General features: G+C 40.1%; 1 protein-coding gene across 1 annotated transcript in view; it reads right to left on the reverse strand.

Moving 5' to 3' along the window:
• Positions 1-26,017, reverse strand: part of SV2C (synaptic vesicle glycoprotein 2C) — a 230,082-nt gene that overhangs the window by 52,486 nt on the left and 151,579 nt on the right. The window contains exons 5-6 of the mRNA XM_089694228.1: positions 2,138-2,271; positions 555-644 (exon numbers count right to left, since the gene is read on the reverse strand). Coding sequence (XP_089550354.1) covers positions 555-644; positions 2,138-2,271 — 224 coding nt within the window. The remainder of the gene's footprint in view (positions 1-554; positions 645-2,137; positions 2,272-26,017) is intronic.

The following is a 26,017-nucleotide window of genomic DNA, read 5'->3' on the forward strand; positions in this document are numbered from 1 at the left end:
TATATGTTAATTTTGTAGTCAGCAGAGACAAAGACAGAGACGGAGACAGACCATGCTGGACTGTCTCTGATACATATTTCTGCTCATAAAGAAGACACACATTTTAGTATATGCAAAGCAGGGGTGGACTGACCATTTGGAAACTCGGGCACTGCCCGATTGCCCGGGGTCAGTAGGGGGCCCCATGAGATGCCCCTGGTACCTTTTTCATAGGCTTTTTTGTGTATGGGCAAGGACACAGGGGCCCCATGATCCTCTATTGCCCGGGGGCCCCATGAGTTGTCAGTCCGCCCCTGATGCAAAGCGATTTACGAATCAGAGAATCTAACGGACTGGGCCAATCAAATTCTCAGTTTTCTTTTTCCAGGATTTATTAAATGCATGATTCTCAGTTGATAGCAGAATCAGAGAATCATGATTTACCAGAAATTATCTGCAGATTGTTTATTTTATATACAGGACCTTTAGTCTTGCAAGAATACAGTCCTTTGTGGAAGGTTCTTTATAAAGTAAACCTTGCATAAATTGTGTGTGTAGACAATTAATGAACTTACGGTAAAGACTTTCTCTGGTTGTCCACGGGCCCGCATATTTGTGTCATGAATCTGTTTCAGGATCATCCAAGCTTCATCATGTTTTCCAATCTATCAACCCAATAAAAACAGAACCAAAACATGTCAGCTTTAATGACTTTACAAGAAATCACTGGTAATTTTGACCTCAAATTTCAATTTAGTTTTAGTCAGTCTTTTGACTAAAACACCATTTTTGTTTTAGTCGTATTTTAGTCTTTTGATTTGTTTTAGTTGTATTTTGAGCGAGTAAAATCTCCAGTACATTTTAGTCAACTAAAATCTCCAGTACTCTTTTGGCAAGCTGCATTGGCTGACAGATGCAAGTTCTCTCTGTCTTCCTGCTGCCTTGGTGTACTGGAACAATCCCTGAAAATCACAGAAGAGGAAATCCTCTGTTGGATTCATGTCTGTCTGGATGTGACAAGGGTTCCCCTACCAGCAAGGTAGCAGTGCTTAGCACTGTGTAAAACAAACTGTCCAGTTCTCTTCCCTATGCACTTCCTCACTCCCATTTACTTCCCCATCCCACTTGCAGCCTAGCATTACAGTCAAAAGAGTTTACGGTGTTTTTTTTTCTTTTAATATTAAAGTTGCACTTCTATTTGTCAAAAAGCATTATTTTTGTTTGTTTATGAAACTTGGTTTTATTTCTAAAGATGTTATACAGTATATCACAACAGCTAAATCTGTGTCTGTAGTGTCTGTTGTCCTTAATACCACAAATAATAACATTATTAGATTTTACTGAAGGGGTATATAATGAGTTTTGGAAATTCTAAGAATTGATTAAATAATGCATTACAATTTAAAGCAGATATGCGAGAAAAAAACATTTTAATACAATATATAATCATTTAGGAAATTCTAGAACAATGCTTAATTAATGCATTATGATTTAAAGCAGAAATCTGGGATAAAAATATTTTTTGCCCGTGCAGTGGGGCTGTGCCGGCACTGCACAGGTTTAATGCTCGTTTTATTCTAGGGGATAAAACATTGAAAATATACTCACCTGACTTGCCAATTGTCCCTGCACAAAACTAGATCTTTTGGCTACTGCCCCCCTGCAGGCCAGCAGTCTTGTAAATGGACTGTTTCTGATGTCAGCATGCTCAATGCTCACTCCACAGGCAGGAACAGTCCACCGCTGGACTGTGGGGGAGAGCTATTTTCCGCAGGATCGGCACGTCAGGTGAGTATGAGCTTAGTCCTCACCCCTAGAAAAAACGAGCAGCTGAGCCATGCGGCGGTGGCACAGCCCCACTGCATGGTAAAATAAAAATTTAACTGGAGATCTGCTTTAACTAAACCCATTAGATTTTAGTCAACTAAATTGTACTGGAGAATTTATTCAACTAACTGAAAATTGGAATAAATTTTTGTCATAGTTTTCGTGACTAACTATAAAATTGGAATACATTTCTGTCATAGTTTTCGCCAATTGATCTTCTTTTTCATTATTTTTGTTTAGTTTTCATCACTGAAAACATGCAGCTGCCGAAATCTATGACAGAAATATTTTTTCAATGAAATTAGACACAACATGCAGTATCCATCCTCACCTCTAAAAGGAAGCGCGGACTTTCAGGCATAAAGGTGAGTGCAACTACAGCAGATACACAAGGCAGGGCACACACAATGACAAACACCCTCCAGCTGTGGAACTGATAGGCCGATCCCATGCTGAAACTCCATCCTAGTGAAAAAACAAAACTTTATTATATAAATTATATATTACCAACATTTTAATACAGACATAGAGAGCTTGAAACAGTGCCATCAGTCCACACAGGTTAAAAAAAAGTCCATCTAATTATAACAATAGAAAATACTTACTGGTAAATAAATACATAGAAAACCTGCAATAAATTGAAAACCTCCATATACAAAACCCTGGATGATCCAGGGAAATTCCAAAAACACCCCAATAAAGCATGGTGCAATTTGCTTCAGCAGGGGGTAAACATTCCTTCTTGAAGGCAATCAGATATTCACTGGTCTATTCTACATATTCATAGCTCATAGGCTCCATTCACACCTTTATGTTCTGAGAACATGTGCATGTAGCAGCTACGTGTTTTATCATGTGGCAATATGCACATTATAAAATTGCCAAAAAAAGATACAGGAGCTACTTTGGTGTGCTTCAAGTGAATGGGCTGCCCTTTGCTGTTGCATGAGAAACATGCAAAAAAAGAGTGAAGAGAATGCTACACAAGGCGTCACCCAGGTGTTAATGGGGCCCTACTGGGCAGAAGCCAGTATGTGGAGGTTAAATCTCCTTACCTCTTTGCCCCCTTGACTTTAAAGTGAATAACTCTACACCACTATATGGATAACCTAAGTACTGTATTTATACATGGTGATCTTATCCCCCCTAACTGCCTCTTCTCAAGAGAGAATAAATTCAGTTAAGCCAATATTTCCTCATAGTTGAGGTCCTCCATGTCTCTTATCAATTTGGGTGCCCTTCTCTGCACTTTCTCCAGTTCCCCAATAGTCCGCTCAACCACATTCATATTTAGTACATGTCTTGGCGCTTATTTGTAAAAATAATCAGTTTTGGCACTTATTTGTAAAAACAAGAAACCTCTCTTAATAGTAGAAGACCCCAGGGCAGTCCTGGGAACACAGTTGAAAATTATCTCTTATTTAGCTTAGAAATGCCTTTTAATACCACAGAAAGAGTTGACTCTATTGCCAGGGCACATAAAGAATTCTTGAGTTGGCCTTCTGTCTCTGCAACCCCCTTCAGAATAAACAATTTAAGAATGATCATGATGATATATTTTTTTATAGCTATGGGAATTTTGCTAAATAAGGATGCCTTACAAAGACTGCAAAGTGAAGCTAGCAATTCAAGCATCATTTGCAAGCCACGTAAAGATTAACTGTACAGCAATAAGGAGCAATGCTAAATGTTGGAGGAGAACATTGTCAAGCCAAAATATATATATTTTTTTAACAGTTGCATTTATTGAAATCGTACAAAAGTATAATGAAAACAATCAAGCATTTAGTATACAGTAAATAAGCAGCATACATCAGTGTTCCAAAGCTGAGAATCCTACAGTATCGACCTGTTATCCTGAGCAGACACAGTAATCACATACATATTATAGTCCAGATGTAAACAACCCACAAGGGAAAGGAGTTGAAAGGAAAAACGAAGAGTGTGAGAAGAAGAAGGAGGGAAGAGGAGCAGGTAGGGTAAGATAGGGAAGAGAGGGATAAAGAAAAGGGGGAAAGAAAGAAGGAAAAGGAGAAAGGTAGATAACACAATTAGTAGCAGATCAGTTAGTTATTGCAAACTTGGTACAATCAATGCTCTAAACTGGACAGTTGCAACTCATATACGTAAGTTTATACAAAGAAAGCGCACTATTGATTGCTGCCTTCCAACCCGAGATTGTGGGCGGGGTGGACTGCTTCCATCTCAACAAAATTTCTCTTCTAGCGTAGTATAGAGAAAAAAAGACAAACAGTTTGCTATGCTTAGATGCCTTTCTGAGGTCAGTAAGGCCTAACAACATTATCAGTGGATCCATGGGAATGGATAGGTTACCAACAGCGTTAATGGTATCTAATACCACGGTCCAAAATGGACATAGCTTCATACTGTCCCAGAACATATGGTTAAAAGTGCCCGCTGCCATATCACAATGGGGACATGTTGCCGATCTACCAGGATATATCATAGCCAGTTGCCGCGGGGTGTAATATACTCTATGGATACATTTTAGTTGTATAAAGCGATCCCTGGCTGAGTTCATAGTAGGGAGGCATTGCAGAAGACATGACCATCCAAGGGATGGATGGTCTGCGTGCCATTTACTGTACAGCGACTGCATTCTAGGGTTGGGTTGGTTAGGGGTAAAAGCAGGGAGTAGAGAGAGGATAAGGGTTTAGGCAAGTCTTCCTCTATCAACAAGCTTTCCAAAGGGTCAGTCTGTATGACAGGGGAAGAAGGGAACTGGGCGGCAACAGCATGTCACAGCTGTAGAATCCAGAAAAACATCTGGTTAGGTAAACCATGATTGCGTTTGAGTTCATTGAAGGAAAGCACGACACCATGAGGCATAATATGTCTCAACGTTTTTAAATCGCATCTAGCCCACACTACAGGATCCGGTAACGTGTGCAGATGGGGGAGTGTAGGCATTATTTACACTATACTGGACCCTAGCCTGTCTCCATACCTTCAGGGTCGTCAGCATGGGAGTAGTAATGGCCGGGTTGGACTTCGGACCCCTATGAACCAGGTCACCAATACAACTGCCTCCAGGATCACCTCTGCATTATCCCTAGGCTGGGAGAACCACCAGCGCACCATGACCAAAACAGCCGCCCAAAAATATAGAAGTAACCTAGGCAGTGCCAGGCTGCCACGATGAATCGGTAAGTGCAAAGTAGATCAGGAAAGTCTAGGGGCCCTCCCAGCACACAGAAACACAGAGACAATGCCATCCACACGATGTAAGAAGGACTGTGGGACTGGTACAGGCGTGTGTCAAAAAAAGTAGATAAATTTAGGTAGACAAATCATTTTAAAAAGATTTACTTATGGTACTGATAGAAAGGGAAGACCAAGTGTTACATTTAGTCTGCAGTTATTGTAGAAGAGGATGAAAATTATCTGAAAGATATGCAGTCAGGTCATGCTGAACCATCACGACCAAGTATTTAAATTTAGAGACTGATTTAATAGGGGCAAAAGAAATGATAGAAAAAGGCCCCGGTGCAATAGGAAATAGTATTGACTTCTCCCAATTTATGCGTACTCCAGAGTAATGACCGAAGCAATCGATAATATCAAGCGCCACTTTGAGAGATGAATCACAGTCCTTCAGATATAAAAGGGTGTCGTCCGCATACAGGGAAACCCTATCCTTCCAGTCACCCACAGGAAGCCCCCTCAAGGTCTGATAAGAGCGGATCAGGCAAGCCAAACGCTCAAAACAGGCCCGGCGCAATTAGGCAACCTTGCTGAGTGCCCTTGTGGAGAGCAAAGGGGGGAGAGAGGATATTATTTGTACAGACTCTCACATACAGGGTACTATATAGGCACCTGACCCATGAAATAAAATTGGGGCCAAATCTGAAGCATCTCAGAGTCTCCCACAGATATTCCCACTCAACCAAATCGAAGGCCTTTTTCAGCGCCCAGTGACAGCACCACACCAGGGTCGTCGCAGTCCCGAGCCATAGAGATATGGGTGAATAGTCTCCGTACAGGGGCGGACTGACCATTTGGAAACTCGGGCACTGCCCGAGGGCCCGGGGTCAGTAGGGGGCCCCATGAGATGCCCCTGGCACCTTTTTCCAAGGCTTTTTTGAGTTTGGGCAGGGACACAGGGGCCCCATGATCCCCTATTGCCCAGGGGCCCTATGAGTTGTCAGTCCGCCCCTGTCTCCGTATATTAATGTCAGTGCCTTTACCTGGCATAAAGCCCGTTTGATTATTGTGTACCAATATAGCATAGCCTTCCCACAAGCACTTTAGCGTTAGATTTCACATCAGTGTTCAACAGGGAAATCTGACGGTAAGAGGAGCAGTGACGGATCCTTCCTAGGCTTTAATATCACTACGACCAGTGCTTGGAGCATAGAAGAGGGCAAGGTTCCCGTCTCCAGTGAAGCATTAAAAAGGGTTTGGAAGTGGTGGGGCCAGTTGTTCAATATATGTTTTATAAAATGCAATTGGAAATCAATCCGGACCCAGCACCTTGCCAGATTGGAGAGCGCCAATCGCCTGCTGGATCTCCTCCAAAGAGACCGGAGCCTACAATTTACCCCTCTGGTCCAGAGAAAGAGATGGTAATTCCACACAATCCAAATATCAGGCAGGTCCTGTGGTGTATAGGCAGCTTTAGAGGAATATAAATTTGCATAGTAGTCAGAAAAACGTAGGTTAATTAAGACCGGATCAAGGATCCTAGAGCCATCCTCAGCCTATATAAAGGCAACATTAGTCATGGCAGTTTGTTCCCTAGTCAGCCAAGCCAACAGACACCTAGCTTTATCCCCCTGTTCAAAACTACGCTGTTTCTGATGGAGCAATGCCTTCCTGGAGGCCTCTGTGCATTAAAAGTAGGGCCTCCCTAACAGCGAATTGCAAGTTGTTATGAGTGACTAGATCAGGGTTAGACACATAACTAGATTCAGATTCCTGCACCCGCCGGTCCACCATTTCTACTTCTGACCTTCGCCTGACCTGTAGCCCCCCAATCAGGGTACGGTACTGTCCCCTAAGGGTAGCCTTACAAGCCTCCCATGTAATAGAAGGACAGTGGTATCCGCATTATAGGCCCAGTACTCCTCCAATGCCTTGCCCATAGGGAGTTCCACCTCCGGGTCAGTTATCCAATAGTGGGATAGTCTCCAAATTTTTTATCCAGGGGCATTAGAAATACTCAAGCGGAGGAGAAGTGGGGCATGGTCAGATATTCCCCTAGGAAGGATTGAAATCTCCCGGACCTTCGTTAAGAGTGGAGGTGTAACATAGCAAAGATCAATTCTGGACATTGTTTTATGTGATGCCAAGTGGCAGGTATAGGCCCTAGTGTCAGGATTTTTCCAGTGCCACACATCCGTGAACTGGTAAAGCCCCGCCCATATGGCCAAATCTGACTCCCCACTGGCTTCAGGATTAAGTTTGTCAACACTAGGGTCAGGAGTGAGGTTAAAATCGCCGGCAAGGAGGATGTGAGATATAAGGCCAAGAGTGGCACCAAAGCAGCCAACGAGAGCACTGAGGCAAGAGGCGAAAGATTAAGGTCAACAATTACCATTTCAAAGCAGTTAATTATTGCATGTATCAAATCGTACTTGTCCTTGGGATCCAGCCTGAGATGAAGGAGAGTGAAAGGCAGTGATTTATGAATAAGGACACTAACTCCTCGTGCATATGAAGAATATGTAGCATTATAATAGTGTCCAACCCAAACTCTCTTTAAGCCTAGTACTCTATGGCCCATCAGATGGGTTTCTTGCAAAATACAAATGTGTGGGTTATAGGTTTTGAGAAATTGGAAGACCAAAGAACGCTTCACAGGGGAGTGGAGGCCCCGAACATTCCAGGAGATACAGTTCAGGGGGGGGCCATGATATAGGTGTTCTAAAAGCAATTTACTACCACTCAGGCCGAATCCCAACAAGAAAACCCAGAAATGTAAGATATGCAGCAGAAAAACCTGTATATCAGCTTGATACCATATACAAACTGGACCAATTGAGATAGCATATGTACCTTGCAACATAGAAAGAAAACTATAAACTCCCAAAAAACATAACCAACCCCCCTCCCCACCCAACAAAACTGGGAGAGTCATACTTCTCCAAACAAAATCAGGCAACAAGCTATAGGGATCTCCATGGAGCGAGTACATAGAGCAAGTCTGTATATCTCACATGCCATAGAGATTTCACCTCATATTGAAAGGGGCAGGTCACTCAGCTATAACCGAGGGTACAAGCTTAAATCATAACTGAGAAACATAGAATCTGGGAGTCCCAATTCAGAGGAGGGACTGGGACCAAAGGCTGCAGATCGAATTGACCAGAGTAATCTTCCAGTGGGGAATCAAGATCAGCGGATAGGTCGTAGGGTTTCCAACCAGAAAGCTGCCTCCTCAGGCACAAATAAGAAATGTGTGGTTTCTCCATTTTGAACTTTGAGCTTTGCAGGGAACAGCATGTCATAGGTAAGGCCTTTTGCTCGCAGTTGGGCCTTGACAGCATCAAAGGAGTGCCGTTGAGTATCCACCGAGTAAACAGGAAACAACATCAGCTTATGGTTTTCGTAGCTCAGTTCCCCCTGGGCCCTGGCTGCTCTCAGTGCCAGATCACAGTAATTCAGCAGCTTAAAAATGAAGGTGCGGGGCAGTGAGCCAGGTGTGCCCCAGGCTGCTGGCATCCGGTGGGCCCTCTCAACCACAAAAAAGCTAGAGAAGGTGGCTCAAGGCAACAAGGAGCGGAGAAGGTTCTCAGTAAACTGAGGCAGATCCTCACCCTCTGCCCCTTCAAGAAGACCCACCACGCAGAGGTTGTTGCGCCTACTGCGGTTCTCCACATCCTTTGCTCTGGTCTCTCATTTCAGCCGAGTGGCTGTGGATGGTGTCTTCTGCGTCATTGACCCTTTGTTCGACTGCGGTCACTTGGCCCCAGAATGTGTCAAGATCTCTCCAGATCAACCCTATGTCAATCTGCAGAAGTTCAATTTTCGTGGTGAGTACTGCTTGACATTTGGAAATAGCCGTCATGAGAGAATTAAAGTCCATGGGTGCGGAAGGTGGGTTCGGCTCTTGTGAGGAAGGTGTGGCCATGGTTGTTACACCTTTAGCCCCTGGTTTTAGCAGTTTGTGTAGTTTCGGATCTTCTGCCAGAGGCCGAAGGCTTGCCTCTAGTCATCCCCAGGCCTCATCTACACCGGCAGAAAATGTGGTTACTCTAATAATTGACTCTCAATATGGGTATTTGGCCCACAAGGTCCTCACAGGTGACTGAATAAGTATAAATGAAACTGTGTGTATGAAGGAGACAAATGACTCTGTTCTGTGGTACTCACGAGTGGCTATCACCCCAAAGGGGGAGGGGAAGCATGGGCCGCGGACACAATTGATGCCCCTCACTAAGGACGGAGGCCTAGGCCTCATTGGAGATAGATATCACTGGGGCTCCAATGCAGGGTTGGGCATTTCCCCCCGTTGATCCACTCGATGGCCTCCATGGGGGTTGAGGGTGTGCGGGCTCCTGCAAGAGCTTAGCCCCGGTTAAAAAGCAGGTAGGGTGCAAGGGCCATCAGGCCACAGTAGATCACGGGGTACCAGAGTTTCAGGGGGGGATTGGCCCCCCCTAGGCAGCAGCAAACTCCAGGAGGTCCCTGGGCATGGTGGGAGCCACGTTACCTCGGGCATGGGCGCACGGGCTCCACTGGTGAGTAGGTCTCAGCCGGCCACAGGCTTCCGGAGCCCAAATGGGGGGCAGGCAGCTGCAAGAACTTCCCCCAGGCAGCGAACTTACCAAGCAGGGTCCCAGGTGTCAGGGCCGCGGCACCCCGGATGTGCACCAGGCCCGGTCCGTACGGAGGCCACGGGTGTCCGGTACTTCAGAGGGGGGTCAGACTGATACAGTTGTGTAAGCAGGGCCCCAAGTACAGATGATGAAAGTGCTACCCCCAGGATGACATCGGATGAGAGTTTGAGGCGGCAGAGCTCTCAACTATGTGGCCGCTCCAGTCGCCATCTTGGACATGCCTCCCAAGCCAAAAGATTTTTAGCCTGCTGGAAACTTTCTGTTGTCATTCAGTGCAAAAGTAAAAAGATATTTCACTGCTAGCCTGGCATATCCCAAAGTTATATAAATTGGTTAGTCACATGCATACTACCAGTTGTTCTCAGTGAGTGATCTGCCCATATGGTCAATAGTATAGCAGCAGACAAAGCAGTGGCTATTGGTTATTTTTTTGTGCATATAAAGGAACACTATTTTGAAGTTCCCATTTCCCATTTTCATGCAAACCTCAGTACCACATTCAATCTTTTTTTTTTTTGTTTCTATTTTTGCATGTAGTCTATTCTTTTATTATTCTTTGTCCTTTGATGATATGTCAGTGTTACCTGCTGAGCCTGGCTGTTCTTGTGGCCCATCTATTCTCCATCCAGATGATACACCATCTATCACTGACTCGGCACTCCAGGTTTATCCCTGTCACCCTTTAGCTTACAAAAAGTGCAATGAATGTAGATTCCTTCTTGGCCATAGTCAGAGCATAATGCAGAAAGTGGCCTTGATAAAATGATTAATGATCTGCAGCTGAGTCATTTTCTTCATCCATATATCCAAGCTGCAGTGAACGTATTTCAACCCTTTGTATTACCTGCTTATCTTATCTGCTACAGTCATGGATGAAACCATTTAATTACTTTCCTCTGAGTATCTTGGGCTCTGCTAACCTTTTCCTGCCACAGCTTTAACTGTTTGGTTTCAGTGGCTTTACAATGAGCCATTACTGTGGAATATAAATTGTTAACACTGACATTAAAAAGTTTTGTAAAGATCATCCAGAGTGTATATATCCCTCTCTGGAGAGCAAAAAGGATTTCTGGGCAAATGTAATTTCAAACCCCGGACCCTGTATTTATCTGGTCTCTCACAGAACATGGAAATATTTTATTTTAGTAAATAGAAACTGCTAAATGCCTTTTTCCCATCAGCAGTTAGAGCAGTCTTGTGACTTCTATCAGTGTTCAGCAGAGCACTGGTTAAAGCTTGTAAGAGGAATTTTCAATCTCTTCTGATTGTCCTATGAGGCTGCATAACCTCTGACCTTCTGTTTGGACAGCACTGATTGACCCTGTGCTGATCACATGCACTCTCCCAAGGAAAAAAAACCTCTCTAGCAATACACATAAAACTGAGCATGTGCACCTTGCCCACAAGACTCTGTTCTATCAGCAGATGGATTGGGGACAGTAGAAAAAAGGGGGGGGGGGTAGAAAAGACAGGATCAAACAGCCTTTTTAAACAATGCAGAGGATTAACCCCGTAGGTTCCACAGCGAGTATAACAAGCATGCTTTACTGCATATACAGACTGATTTTACTGTTGTGGATTTAGGATCACTTTAAGTGAATTCCATAAAACAGCCTTTATTAGGCTAGCACACTGACCAGTGAACAGTAAATAACAGGCCTAAGGTTAGGACTGTTGATTCTGTTCTCCAAACTTGTAAATGGAGAAGAAATATCATCACTGTGATATTATCATCATAGCCTGTGCAGAGACCAAATCTTTGAGTGGGACCCAGGAGGTTCTCCCACTACAGGCTGCCAACAGATAACTACATGGGGAGGTGGGCAGATACAAGACCAGTCACCCTGCCCAAGGAGAGAATGCAGCAGTGACTGGGCATTGTTACAGTAAACTTCTACACAGAGGCAAAGTTGGTACATGCTGGCTTACTGCACAGATCTGGAAGAGATACATGAAGGAGACCCAAATTCAAATACGTGGCGCTTATATTTAAAGAACATTTATATAGCATGGATTTCAGATCTAAAGAATACTGTATCTCCACTTTTGTTACAAAAAAACCCAAACCCCCCTGAGTGACCAATGTACATTGCAGGGATTTCAACAAACTTGGTAGCGTATTATTCCATTTTTGTTGCTCTGGAGAAATAGCTCTTTGTTTCACCAGATTGGTCACACTCATATTGGGAATGATTGGTTCATTATTAATCCGACATCGCATTTTCTGTGTTCTAATGAGGAAAGATGCAGTGTCAGCATCATTTTAGAAGTGATGAACCCTTGGGTTGTATCTCACCAAAACTTGCATTTCTGTTGCAGGCGGTGCCTAAAATCTGCCTTGTATCTTAGTGTAGACTTCTGGGAAAATCAGTGAGCTAATCACACAAGCAGGAAATGACATTTCTGTGGGCATTCTGTATACTAACTGTGTACAGAACACCTCCAGGTTGCCATATTTCATTGAATTTTACAGAAAATTACAGCTGCTGCAGATTGAATAAGAAAGGTACATTTTTATAATATTCAGTTACAACATGGCTTCTATAACTGCATATGCTGTATTACTTTTTTTTTATTTGCTAGATTTTTTCCTACAAAAGTAGAGTTACCCTTTAAATAACACTTTTAAAGGGTCTAAGGAACTTCTCTGTTTAAAGTTAATCTGTGCCACTGGTTTGCTTTAATGACCTCCCTTCTGATCAGCACACACGCACCTTTCTATTCAAATGAAATGTTTGGCTGGAGTTGTACTTTTTATATTCTTTGATATCCTATACCTGCTTTTATTCAACTCTTTGCACTAATGCGTCATACACATAATGAGAATATTGGATGAATGATCTCTCATTTTTTTTGCATTCTAAAGTTATGAAAATTCTCGTAAGACAAAAAAGTGATGTAATGTATTGAATTTTAATGTACTCTTTCATTTCCAGATATTTGTGGTCTTGGTCACTCAATTTTTTACATACAAATACTACAGTACATTAAAGTGTTACTAAACCCACAACAGTAAAATCAGTCTGTATATGCAGTAAAGAATGCTTGTTATATTCACAGTAAAATCTAAGGGGTTAATCCTCTGCATTGTGTAAAAAGGCTGTTTGATCCTGACTTCTCTGTCCCTCCTCTTGTTCAAATGTCCACGCTGATAAGACTGTAGCCCTTCTGCCCATGCTCAGTTTAGTGTGTATTGCTAGAGAGTTTTTTTTTTTATGGGAGAGTGAATGTGATCAGCACAGGGCCAATCAGCACTGTCCAGACAAAGGTCAGGGGTTTTGCATCCTCCTAGAGCAGAAAGAAAACTTCTCCTTCAAGCTTTAACCAGTGCTCTGCTGGACACTGATAGAAGTCACAAGACTGCTCTAACTGCAGATGAGAAAAGGTATTTAGCAGTTTATATTTACTAAAATAATTGCATCTCCATGTTCTGTGTACTGTGGGAGACCAGATATAGTGAATGCAGGGTCCTGGGTTTAGTAACACTTTAATTACAGGAAAATTGTTTGTTCTGTTATCTTATGAGAAACATTTTCTCCTTTCGGATATTTTCACATGAACTGTCATAATTGGCTCTCAAAAGCTGTGAACTAACAATCAGATTATCAAACGATCGATCCGAAAGCGTTTTTTATCCAATTTTCTAATTATGTGTACTAGGCATAAGGCCTCAGCTAAATTGTGTTTTTACTTTTAACATCTTCTACAGATGCTTTCGATGTGTGGATCTACAAGGAATATAACAATCACATTTTCGAAAAATATACCAGAAAACAATGAAGACATTCTTTTCGGGCATTCTATTATAAAACAAATCTTTCTCAGGGTTGTACTGCTCCATAGAGATTTTTGTTTTGTTTGAATTAGGAGAGAATGCAGATATTGTACATCAATGTAATCTATGGATACAGAAAGGCCTGACTAAAATCAACAATAAGCCACAAATCCCTGAGACATACAAATTACATATAACATTTTTTTAAATATACCTAACAAATGCAAGAGGCTTGGATATCAATGTTACTATGTACAAAAAGAAAATATAGTGTGGTGGTACTAAATTAGATCAGTTATTATATAATAATATAATAGTTTATTAACAGATATAGGCACCAAATGTGGGTTTTCCAAGGAAATAGCTGTTAATCCTCTAGGGGTTCTTTCCCCAACACCAGAGGGTGAGAAGATGCCTCCACCACAGTGAACATATGCAACCTAGTTGCAGGAGGTCAGGCTGCCCTCAAACAACATTGGTTACAGGGTCATCTCACGTCCATCCTGCCATTAGATTGAAAACAGGGAAAACAATCCCAATTCTAGCTCAGAATTTGTAACCATGCACAAGAAAATTCCCTAGCGATTAATGCTACAGTAAAGAAACTCAGACCATAACCCATAACCACTTCTTCAAAAATATAGTAAAAACACACATTTGGAATCTTCAAAGCACAGTACAATTCATAGCATATTGATGCCACTCCCATTAGCGCCAACCAACGTGTTTCGGTCAATGAGCCACCATCAGGGGCTTAGTATCTCAATATTCATATAGTATAACAATTTACATAAGTAATTAATTTATAAACATTATGTTAATAGGCTATAAACTAGTTCATAATTCATAATCTTTTCATTCATCTCATTAAAATAAACAAAGCAAGAAATAATTCAATATATAGAGAAGATACTGGGGGTCCGTATACCGAAGGACCCGTGGGTTTGTTTATTCCATAAATCAGAGACTTCAGTGAAACAATATAAGAATATGATAATATTTCATTTAATAAATGCGGCTGAAGGACTTATCCCCAAATGTTGGCAAGCACAAGAATCCCCAAAAATAAAAAATTGGATAAATAGAGTTGAGTATATATAAATGATGGAGGAATTATTCCACATGGATGAGGATAAAATTGAGATATTTAAAAAAATATGGGGTAGATGGTATGATTTTAAAACATCAAAGAGTTTCCCAGAAGTAGTTGGAGTCTAAAGAGCTGGAAGAAATTAATGAAAGGAATTAGGGTCCCGTAAGAGGGCAAAAAAGAAATAGACGGAGAGGAGAATGAAAAAAGATAATAAGAGTATTAGAGGAATTAGAAGTAAAAGAAAATAGTAAGAGAAGAGGTGGAAAAATTGAAAGGAGGTGGAGGGGAAGGGAATAGGTAAATTTGTGTGAAAACTTGTGTTTTGTAATGTGTAATATAAAGTTGAGCTTGTAATAAAAAAATTAATAAAAGATATAATAAAAAAAAATAAAATAAAATAAATAAACCTATATTATAAATAAAGATAATTAAAACTGCTGATAATTTTGTACAAATTGCTCTAAATTACAAGTAAAGTAGGTATAATTATTTGATATCATATTGATACCATATTTGGATAACGCTTTCCTATATAAATTTGAACTAAAAATTATTATAATGGTTGAATATTGTGATAAATAATGACCATGTGGATGAAACATACGACAACCAGCACTTTGATATACATTATATTTGTAATACATTTGCATATTCCATATTGAAGTGAAACAGATATTTTTATCACGTATTTTGAATGCAAGCAAAGTAATGTGCGGTGTGCAAGTGTAGCAATTGCAGGAAGTTATAATCTCCTGGAGATCACTGCCCCCCCCCCCCTCATGAAAATCCCTGTGCTGGAGCAGTAGCTCCAGCTTTAAACTGTATCTTGCATTAAAAATGCAAAGTTTCCTGCCCCCCCCCCCCCCATCACCGATTTAAAAAATGTTTTTTTTTAAAGTTTTTCCTTGAATGTAACTTGTACAGTAATGTATTGCAGGTGTCTCCAAACTTTCCAGTTTACTGTCCTGCAATCTTTAGGGGGGCCAGACTGTGGCCAGCGGGAGAAGAAAAAGTCCTGGTGTCCGTGGCAGTACAAAATGCCCCATGACTGGTGGCAGTGGGAGGAAAAGTGTCACACTATTGGTATCAGTGGGGGGAATAGTGCCCCATCATTGGTATCAGTGGGGGGAGTAGTGCCCCATCATTGGTATCAGTGGGGGGAATAGTGTCCCATCATTGGTATCAGTGGGAGGAATAGTGCCCCATCATTGGTATCAGTGGGGGGAATAGTGTCCCATCATTGGTATCAGTGGGAGGTATAGTGACCCATCATTGGTATTACTGGGAGGAATAGTGCCCCATCATTGGCATCAGTGGGAAGAATAGTGCCTCATCATTGATATCAGTGGGAGGAATAGTGACCCATCATTGGTATTACTGGGAGGAATAGTGCCCCATCATTGATATCAGTGGAAGGAATAGTGCCCCATCATTGGTATTACTGGGAGGAATAGTGCTCCATCATTGGCATCAGTGGGAAGAATAGTGCCCCATCATTGGTATCAGTGGGGGGAATAGTGTCCCATCATTGGTATCAGTGGGAGGTATAGTGACCCATCATTGGTATTACTGGGAGGAATAGTGCCCCATCATTGGCATCAGTGGGAAGAATAGTGCCTCATCATTGATATCAGTGGGAGGAATAGTGACCCATCATTGGTATTACTGGGAGGAATAGTGCCCCATCATTGATATCAGTGGAAGGAATAGTGCCCCATCATTGGTATTACTGGGAGGAATAGTGCTCCATCATTGGCATCAGTGGGAAGAATAGTGCCTCATCATTGGTATCAGCGGGAGGAATAGTGCCCCATCATTGGTGTCAGTGGAAGAATAGTGTCCCATTGTTGGTGTCAGTGGCAGGAACTATGCCCCACTGTTGCTGACAGTGAGGGAATAATGCCCCACGGGATAAAATGAAGCAAAGGGCCACATCCGGCCCATGGACCGCAGTTTGGAGACCACTGATGTATAGGTTTTTGTTTTACAGAACCAGTAGAGACCAAGAGAGCACATCTTGGTCTTCCTGGTAGCTGTGCTTTTAAAATAATCGGTTTCTATTCAAGGCTCTCCAAGCAACAAAAATGAAATACATAATCCTGTTTAGTATTAGAATCAAATCAAAGTATTAGTTGAAAGAAAACTAATTAGTCTTAATTGATCAATCACTTTAAGATCTGGACTAAATAAATAAATTGTTGACACTGTGAATAAGGCTTTAGAAAAACAGATTTCTATATAAATGACAGAAAACAGCCTAACATAAAGAAGTATTATTTTTTTTAGGTCTAGCATTAGATTTTAGTGTCTCCATACTCACCCTGCTTGATGTATTACAATTTAACCAGAATGTATAAATGGCAGCAGCAGGGTGGTTTACTATGTATATCAATACCAATGGACAACATTTTCTCGGAATGAAGGACATGCAGTGGGTGTTATGAAAGCTATATGAAAGTTAAACTCCAAGCAAACAGCCAATACACAAATGAAATCCCTATGTGACCAATGTTTTATTGCAAAAGGATTTTTTTATTTCTGTCCATCCTGCTATGAAATATTTATAACTTTGCAACACTGCACAGCCCTTCCTGGCAGGGCAACAGGCCCTTTTTTTCTCTGCTGCTGTTCAGAAACACTTACAGGTCTCCTTCATACCTCCAGTCAGTGATTGGACAATGAAAAGAAAAGCAGCACACTGAGGAGATCATCTCTCTGCTCTCTCCTCCTAGCAGCATGCTCCTTGCACTTTAGCATGACTGACAACTTGTGCATCGTCTCCCTCCCCTTCTTCCATATGACAGTGCTTGTGTCTTGGTGCTAATTGCTAGACCAATACACTGTCACATGACAAAGAGTATGATGCCATTGCTCCCCCAGGCTTATGGCACAGCACTAAAATCCATAGCATCGGCAGGTGTCTGAGTAAGGAACAGCAGAGGAACACTAGCAAGGACAGTATCAGCGGGTCGGTAGGGCCTCTTTGCAAGACACTGTCACCTTGACCTGGATGGGTAAGGTGACAGTGTCTCTTAAGACTTGTGTCTACTATTCTGTAAAACATAAATGTACGCCATAGCTTTCAGTTGCTATTAGGAGCAGTGCCGGGACAAGGCCAGCCAGCGCCCAGGGCAAGAATGCCAAACGGCCCCCCATTCAGTGTGTGAAAGCTTAGGGGATCCTATGCTCAGTGGTCATTCGCTTGTCAAAATCACTGTCACTACGCCTGTCAGCCATGTAACAGAAGGAAGGCACCGCCATCCCTACAGTAAACCATTGCGCCCAGGGCAGCCGCCCCTCTTGTTCACCCCTTGTCTCAACCCTGATTAGAAGTACCCACAATTGTCAAGTATTGAACTTGCAATTTTATCTCTTCTACCTTGAAACCCAGGGCACAACCCACTATTTAACTCTATACAGGCATCACAGCCAATAATTTCTATATAATTACATTAAAAATTAAGAAATGCTGGGAGTAATTTCTAGAGGCAAACCATTAACATGTGATTGTTAATTCAGGGTTAACTGGCTACTCTAAAGCAAGGAAAATGATTTGAGAAGATGTGCTATTGAGTAATTCAATTGCCCTGATAATACACACTCAATATAATATTACACATCTCAATGTCACCTAACCCTCAGCTAGCAGAGAAAAACAAATTTTCAGATTTCTAACCAAAGCCTGGTGCAGAAACTTACTCAATATCACCTTCTCAGTCTGCTGCCTGCATAGAATGACTAAATAAATCACAAAGACTCACTAATCACTCAGAGTGATTGATTACAAAGCTGAAACAGAGAAGCAAAAGCAGCTAAATGAATTACTGGAAAACCTCATGTACTAATGCACTATTATGATAATCACACACAGTTTTATATATATTGCTCATTGCAATTAGCAAAACCATTGAGACTTTGTTTTTATTTATCTCCAGTGTACTTTGTAAGACATTTTGAGTTTTATCATGATAGGAATGATTTTATTTAGGGAATGTCTATGTAGTCTTTTTAGGTCAGGTAAGTTCAGATGAGTTTGTATTGTGCATTTATTCCCTTATACAAGTCAATGGTAATGCATAAGCAATGTACCCTACCCCTTACACAGCCCTTCTCAACCTTTTTACCACTGAGTGGAGTAAACCTTTGAGTGGAGTAAAGTGGAACACTGTAGCTTCTGCATTGAATACTATATATGGTAACCTCCTGCCCAGGGTGCCCCACTGCTGGCAGGAACAGATTTGGCATTAACTGTAAATGCTGCCTGTCTATCACTGGCATCCTACATACAGTTTGGGGACATCTAACGACACCTAAGGTACCTACCCTGGCTCCAAGTTGGGGACTCAGGCAGCCTACTAGAGCCACTGGTGTGCTCATATGCGCTGACTCAGTTGGGGATTTATATGCCATCAACTAATTACCTTTCACTCAAATTTGGATGATCTATGGGCACCCTCTAATGCACAGTTTCTCAACCAGGGTTCCCCCACAGGTTGCTAGGGGTTCCTTGAGCGATTTCTGTCTCTCAGATAAGTTCCTACTGACACCATTGATCTTTTTAGCTATCTGTAAGAGAATAGTTCTTCCTAATGACTACAAGTGTAAAGGGCATTCTTCCCACTGACCATGACACTAATGTATCATGAGTTGTAGATACAGTAACTATTAGCAGGGGTTCCCTGAGACGGGAAAGTTATTTCAAGGGTTCCTTTGTGTTGAAAAGGTTGAGAATGGTTGATGTACATATAAACTTAATTGTGGGTTGGCAGGTCCCTCTGTCTCTCCTGCAATACGCCTTTTACCGCCTGGACCTGTGACTGGGAACTGGGAGCGTGTGTCCTATACAAATATTTTGTACACATACCGTATTTTTGTCATCTCCTTCAAAACGGGCAGTTTTGTCTAAATGAGAGCCTTTTTCTTACATTGGAATCTTGGTATATGTTGTAAGCATCATGTAATCTGTAAATCTATCTGATGAAGCCGTCTAGACAAACCATGTTGAAATATCTACTTGAAGCCAAATTCACTTAAAAAAGACCACAGTTGTATTGTAATGTTTTTAAACTCTTTTAATGTACTCAGTAAAATGTTAAACTTTTAATATGTCTGATTAATTGAACTGGTAACTTTAAAATCCCACCTTTGCATCTATTAGTGCTTTACTCTTGATAATTCGAGATGTGGTACCATGGTGTGTCCAGTGCCTTTACAATTGTTTTTTAAATATGTTATAATTAGAGATGAGCGAATCGAACTTGGCGAAGTGGAATTCGTTTCGAATATTAGGAAAAATTCGATTCGCACCGAATCCGAATTTTAGCAAACTTCGGATGCACGAATCGAATTTTCCCCGATCAGCCGGCAAAAAGTGTCACTGCAGAGAGCTCCGCTATTTCTGACAGTTCTCTGACAGTTCCTTCACATTTACAGCGGTTGAAACATTGTATCTATTTGTTTCCATTTAGGATACAGATGTTTTTATTCTTCTTCTTCTTCTTCTTTTCATTCTTCTTCTTCTTCTTTTCATTCTTCTTCTTCTTTTCATTCTTCTTTTCATTCTTCTTCTTCTTCTTTTCATTCTTCTTCTTCTTCTTTTCATTCTTCTTTTCATTCTTCTTTTCATTCTTCTTCTTCTTCTTTTCATTCTTCTTTTCATTCTTCTTCTTCTTCTTTTCATTCTTCTTCTTCTTCTTTTCATTCTTCTTCTTTTCATTCTTCTTTTCATTCTTCTTCTCATTCTTCTTTTCATTCTTCTTCTTCTTCTTTTCATTCTTCTTCTTTTCATTCTTCTTCCTCTTCTTTTCATTCTTCTTCTTCTTTTCATTCTTCTTTTCATTCTTCTTCTTCTTCTTTTCATTCTTCTTCTTCTTTTCATTCTTCTTTTCATTCTTCTCATTCTTCTTTTCATTCTTCTTTTCATTCTTCTTCTCATTCTTCTTCTCATTCTTCTTTTCATTCTTCTTCTTCTTCTTTTCATTCTTCTTCTTCTTTTCATTCTTCTTCTTCTTTTCATTCTTCTTCTTCTTCTTTTCATTCTTCGTCTTCTTCTTTTCATTCTTCTTCTTTTCATTCTTCTTCTTCTTCTTTTCATTCTTCTTTTCATTCTTCTTCTTTTCATTCTTCTTCTTCTTCTTTTCATTCTTCTTTTCATTCTTCTTCTTCTTTTCATTCTTCTTCTTTTCATTCTTCTCATTCTTCTTTTCATTCTTCTTTTCATTCTTCTTTTCATTCTTCTTTTCATTCTTCTTCTTCTTCTTTTCATTCTTCTTTTCCTTCTTCTTTTCATTCTTCTTTTCCTTCTTCTTTTCATTCTTCTTTTCATTCTTCTCATTCTTCTTTTCATTCTTCTTCTTCTTTTCATTCTTCTTCTTCTTTTCATTCTTCTTCTTCTTCTTTTCATTCTACTTCTTCTTCTTTTCATTCTTCTTTTCATTCTTCTCATTCTTCTTTTCATTCTTCTTTTCATTCTTCTCATTCTTCTTTTCATTCTTCTTTTCATTCTTCTTCTCATTCTTATTTTCATTCTTCTTCTTCTTCTTTTCATTCTTCTTCTTCTTCTTCTTTTCATTCTTCTTTTCATTCTTCTCATTCTTCTTTTCATTCTTCTTTTCATTCTTCTTCTCATTCTTCTTTTCATTCTTCTTCTTCTTCTTTTCATTCTTCTTTTCATTCTTCTTCTTCTTCTTTTCATTCTTCTTTTTCTTCTTTTCATTCTTCTTCTTCTTCTTCTTCTTCTTCTTCTTCGTCGTGCCCCGTGACTGCCCAAATGAGTGAAGTGTGCGGTGATTCTAAGATCGACGGCACTCATCTGCATGTCATACTGACTGACAGTATTATTTCTCTTCCCCAGCAGACTCCAAGGGCATTTAAATTAAAGGTACAGTGTTCTGCACTAATATAAAGGCTCTCTGAAGCCTAGAAACCCTTTTAATTAGTTAAATTCGCAGCGAATAAATTCGCATCGAATCGAATTTCTCCCGCAAATTCGGCGAATCAGCCGAATCTAATTTTTGAATAATTCGCTCATCTCTAGTTATAATGTAACCTAATCTCAGAGCAATACAAAACTGCTCCTTTATAACTTTTCTTCATGGATACAATATCTTACTCCCCATAATGTTACACTGAATCAGCGTCTTCAGCAAGGTGAATTCAGTTGTCCAAATGAGCACTTAGTAACACCCACACCTCAGGGCATAATAATATCAATTACCAATCTTTTAAGGGAAAGTACTTTTATATATTGACAGTAAAACCACTATACATAGTCATCACTTCACAACTATCCATGTTTTGGTCCCAAATCCCTCCATACATCCCTCCCACTCGTTCCTCCATAATGAATCTTATAGATGTTGAAAGTCCTTTTTAATGTATAAAATGTATATTTTGCACAAGAAGTAACAAGATGTAAGAATGACTGGAGATAGGATAAGGGTGTTAGTTTTTCCTAAAAATGTTACTATCAACGGTATTCCTTATTGCATGTTGGAAACATGCAAGGCTTGTCTTTACCAACCTTAATTTACAAAATTACAGCACAGAAACAAACCGAGAAAATTGTGCTTTATGATGATGGTTTACTGGGAAGCCCCCAGAAGGAGCTACTGATAAACTGACACTAGTGAAAATCTCATTACAGGGATGTAGTCATGTGGTGCAATTGAGATGCTGTATGGCTAAGTGAGTCAGCAGGCAGAGAGATTTATATACCCATAGCTCTGTGGATTCAGTTTACTTTAATGCTGCTATTCACTGTGAGAGCTCTACTCTGTGAGAGAAAAGCTAAGACATAAAATTCACTATGAATCAGTGACAAAGCTGTCAGAGCAACCTGCCAGGACAGTTAATGCTAGTACTATTCTGCTAAGGCCCTTCAGGACATACAATATATATTTCAACTAATTTATTAAATGTTCTCTGTAAGGTACTGAAGGTTTTCATGTATGTAGAGGTGTAGAGATGGCCATACATGGACTATATTGACAGTTCATAATGTGGAATGTCAGTTTATAATCTATAATGTTTAATAATAAATAATGTTTTATAATATAATTTTATAACATTCTATAATATAAAATAATACATAAATAATAGTTTATAGTCAGTTTATAATCTGTAAGGTTTAATAATAAATAATAGTTTATAATATAATTTTATAATATATGGTATAATATACAGTAAGAAAACAAATAAATAATTGTTTATAGTCAGTTTATAATATTTTATATTTAATAATAAGTAGTAGTTTTGAATATAATTTTAGCATATATTTTATAATATAATATATTATAACTAATATAATTAAAACTATAAATAGTAGTTTTAATATTCATTTATCATATGATATCTTTTATAATATAATAAAACAAACAAATACATGAATAATAGTTCATAGTCAGTTTATAATCTATAATTATTATCACAATTAATATTCCAAAAACAGGAAAATGTCCCTTTCTGTACTTCCGAAACAGAACTACAACTTATTTTTAAAAATGAATAAAAATAATGTATTCCTTAAGCAGTGCATAAGCAGTATTTATCCAAATTATTATTATTATTCAGGATTTATATAGCGCCAACAGTTTGCGCAGTGCTTTACAAAATGAAGGTAGACATTACAGTTACAATACATTTTGGTACAAGAGGAAACAGAGGGCCCTGCTCATTAGAGCTTACAATCCAAATGTATTGACACAATGATTGCTCCACACACGTACACACATTTCACATTACACTTTATTTGTTTCTTTACGAAGATCTCATTATATTAGAGATCATTTTGGACCCTGCTCTTCTGGAGGGTTGAAGGTAGGTTAGAAGTACAACATTGTGCAAATATACAGCAGAGACAGATATCATTTAATCTATGTCAGATCTACTCACCAGCAAAAAGTATAATGAGAAAACAAAAGTCTCAAAATTAAAGAACAAATGTCTCAAGATTAAAGGACAACTTTTCTGAACATATGAGTAAAATGGAATTAAAAGGAAAAAGGAAGTAAAAGCATCATACAGATAATACAATGTTACTAGTATAGGAGGAAAAATGATGTAAAAGCATCATACAGATAAATACAATGTTACTAGTATAGGAGGAAAAAGGATGTAAAAGCATCATACAGATAAATACAATGTTACTAGTATAGGAGGAAAAAGGATGTAAAAGCATCATACAGATAAATACAATGTTACTAGTATAGGAGGAAAAAGGATGTAAAAGCATCATACAGATAAATACAATGTTACTAGTATAGGAGGAAAAAGGATGTAAAAGCATCATACAGATAAATACAATGTTACTAGTATAGGAGGAAAAAGGATGTAAAAGCATCATACAGATAAATACAATGTTACTAGTATAGGAGGAAAACAGATGTAAAAGCATCATAAAGATAACTACAATGCTACTATTACAGGCGGCATTTATCTTGCCACCATTCTACACTTTTAGCAAATGCAAGTGCCATATCAGCATATAAAATACATATTCAAGTATATAACAGCCATGATCAACCTTCTTAACACAAAGCAACCTTAAAATAATTTTCTGGTCTCAGGGAACCCGCTGCTAATGATTACTTTAGCTACAGCTTACAGTACATTGGTGTCACAGGTGGTCACAGAGAAGCACTATGTTACACATGCATTGTCTGTTTGCTTGCCCTTAAAGGAGAAGCACAGCCAAAGCTTGTCTGTTCTGCATTCTTGTGACCCGGTTTCAGCTGACAGCATGCTAAAGACCGCTGACATCACTCAGCTGTCTATGCTGGGGAAAGATTGCGACCATATGGTCAGGATCCACACAGGAGCCTTGACCGACACCTGGCTAAGCTTCTCAGAGTTCCATTGAGAGTCTGAGTCAGTCGCTCCCGTCCCCTCCACAGAGCAGACAGCATTGACTGACAGTCACCTGTCTCTGCACGGAGTGGCTGGGAGAACTGAGCGATCAGTGGTGTCTGTTTGTTCAGTTCTCACCCTTAGAGCCGGTGGTAGACAAATGCAGCATCGAATTGATACTGCATCCACCTAGGTAAGTATAATTAAAAAAAAAAAAACTATTCCATACTTCTCTTTTAATAGTTTTGTCCCTACCTCCTTCCCTAGTTAGGGGGTACTCTGTGTAGATAGTCCCATCCAGGGGGAGCGGACTGACCATTTGGAAACTTGGGCACTGTCCGAGGGCCCGGGGTCAGTAGGGGGCCCCATGAGATGCCCCTGGTACCTTTTTCATAGGCTTTTTTGAGTTTGGGTAAGGGCACAGGGGCCCCATGATCCCCTATTGCTCGGGGCCCCATGAGTTGTCAGTCTGCCCCTGGTCCCATCCTTCTTATTCATGCTTTACCCTCCATTTATCATATGTACTGCATTCTGTTAGAGTTATGATTTTTTTTTAAAATATTTGATTTTCATGTTATGGTCTGCACAAGTTTGGATGCAAGATGTCATTTGGATCAAGTCACTGTTTGCTAAGCTACTGAGACTGTAAGTTAAGCTATCTTAATTAATTGGTGTCTTTTCAGCTTAAGTAACTCCTGAATCTTGCACTCTGTACAAAACGCACTCCTGAATCCTTCAACAATTTGTGTAACACACTCTTCCACAGTTTGTAAAAACCATTTGTAATGGAAGCTTTTTATTCTTTTTTTTTAAATGATTGTGTTCGGATTTGTTTCCATGAGACTCTTTCTTGTGGCGCAACAATCAAAGCATATTTTATAGGTACAAGTGTTTTGTTTAACCACGCCCCTTCCTCTGTTAAGTGTTAGGACACATTTTTGCAATTTTTTGCATCACGTGCCGCAGGCCACTTCTTCCCTCAAGTGTCCCTCATTCTTAAGCTCAGAAACTGGGAGGTATGGTAAGGGGAACTCTTGGGACTCCTGTGTAAGGGGGGGGCTCTGTTGACCAGAGACCCCCTTAAATCAGAGTTCCTCCTTTACATCAAAGTCCGCAGCATTCCCCTTTTCACACATAAAAATATTTGTATATTATATTGTCTTTTTTTGGGGGGTTCGGGTTCTTCAGAATTCTCTGCCCATAGGCTCATGACTTGCAAATCTGGCCCTGGTTACAGAGATTACACTTTCAGTGCTCAGATTGTAGAAACGGAACAAGAACAATGTTGACCAAAAGAAGAATTTCCTTTTTACAGATAGCTACAAACATCACTGGTGTCATTGGCTGCTTCTCCAAGAGGCAAAATTTGCTCATTGCCCAAGGAACCCCTATCATTTGGAAGAACCTTAGGAACCCTGGTTGAGAAAGGCTGTACTAGAGCAATAGTATTTATTTAGACAGTAGAAGGAAGAAAATGCCTTCAAGCAGGACACCCTGTGACATATCAGTGCTTCCACGGTCTTTAGTTAACTCAAAACAGAATATCCACTGTACAGTGCCTTGAAAAAGTATTCATACCCCTTGAAATTTTCCACATTTTGACACGTTACATCCAAAAACATAAATGTATTTTATTGGGATAGACCAACACAAAGTGGCACATAATCGTGAAGTGGAAGGAAAACAATAAATGTT

This window comes from Staurois parvus, unplaced genomic scaffold (assembly GCF_062004578.1).
Source record: "Staurois parvus isolate SC_StPar_1 unplaced genomic scaffold, SC_StPar_1.0 ptg000656l, whole genome shotgun sequence".
NCBI classification, from domain to species: domain Eukaryota; kingdom Metazoa; phylum Chordata; class Amphibia; order Anura; family Ranidae; genus Staurois; species Staurois parvus.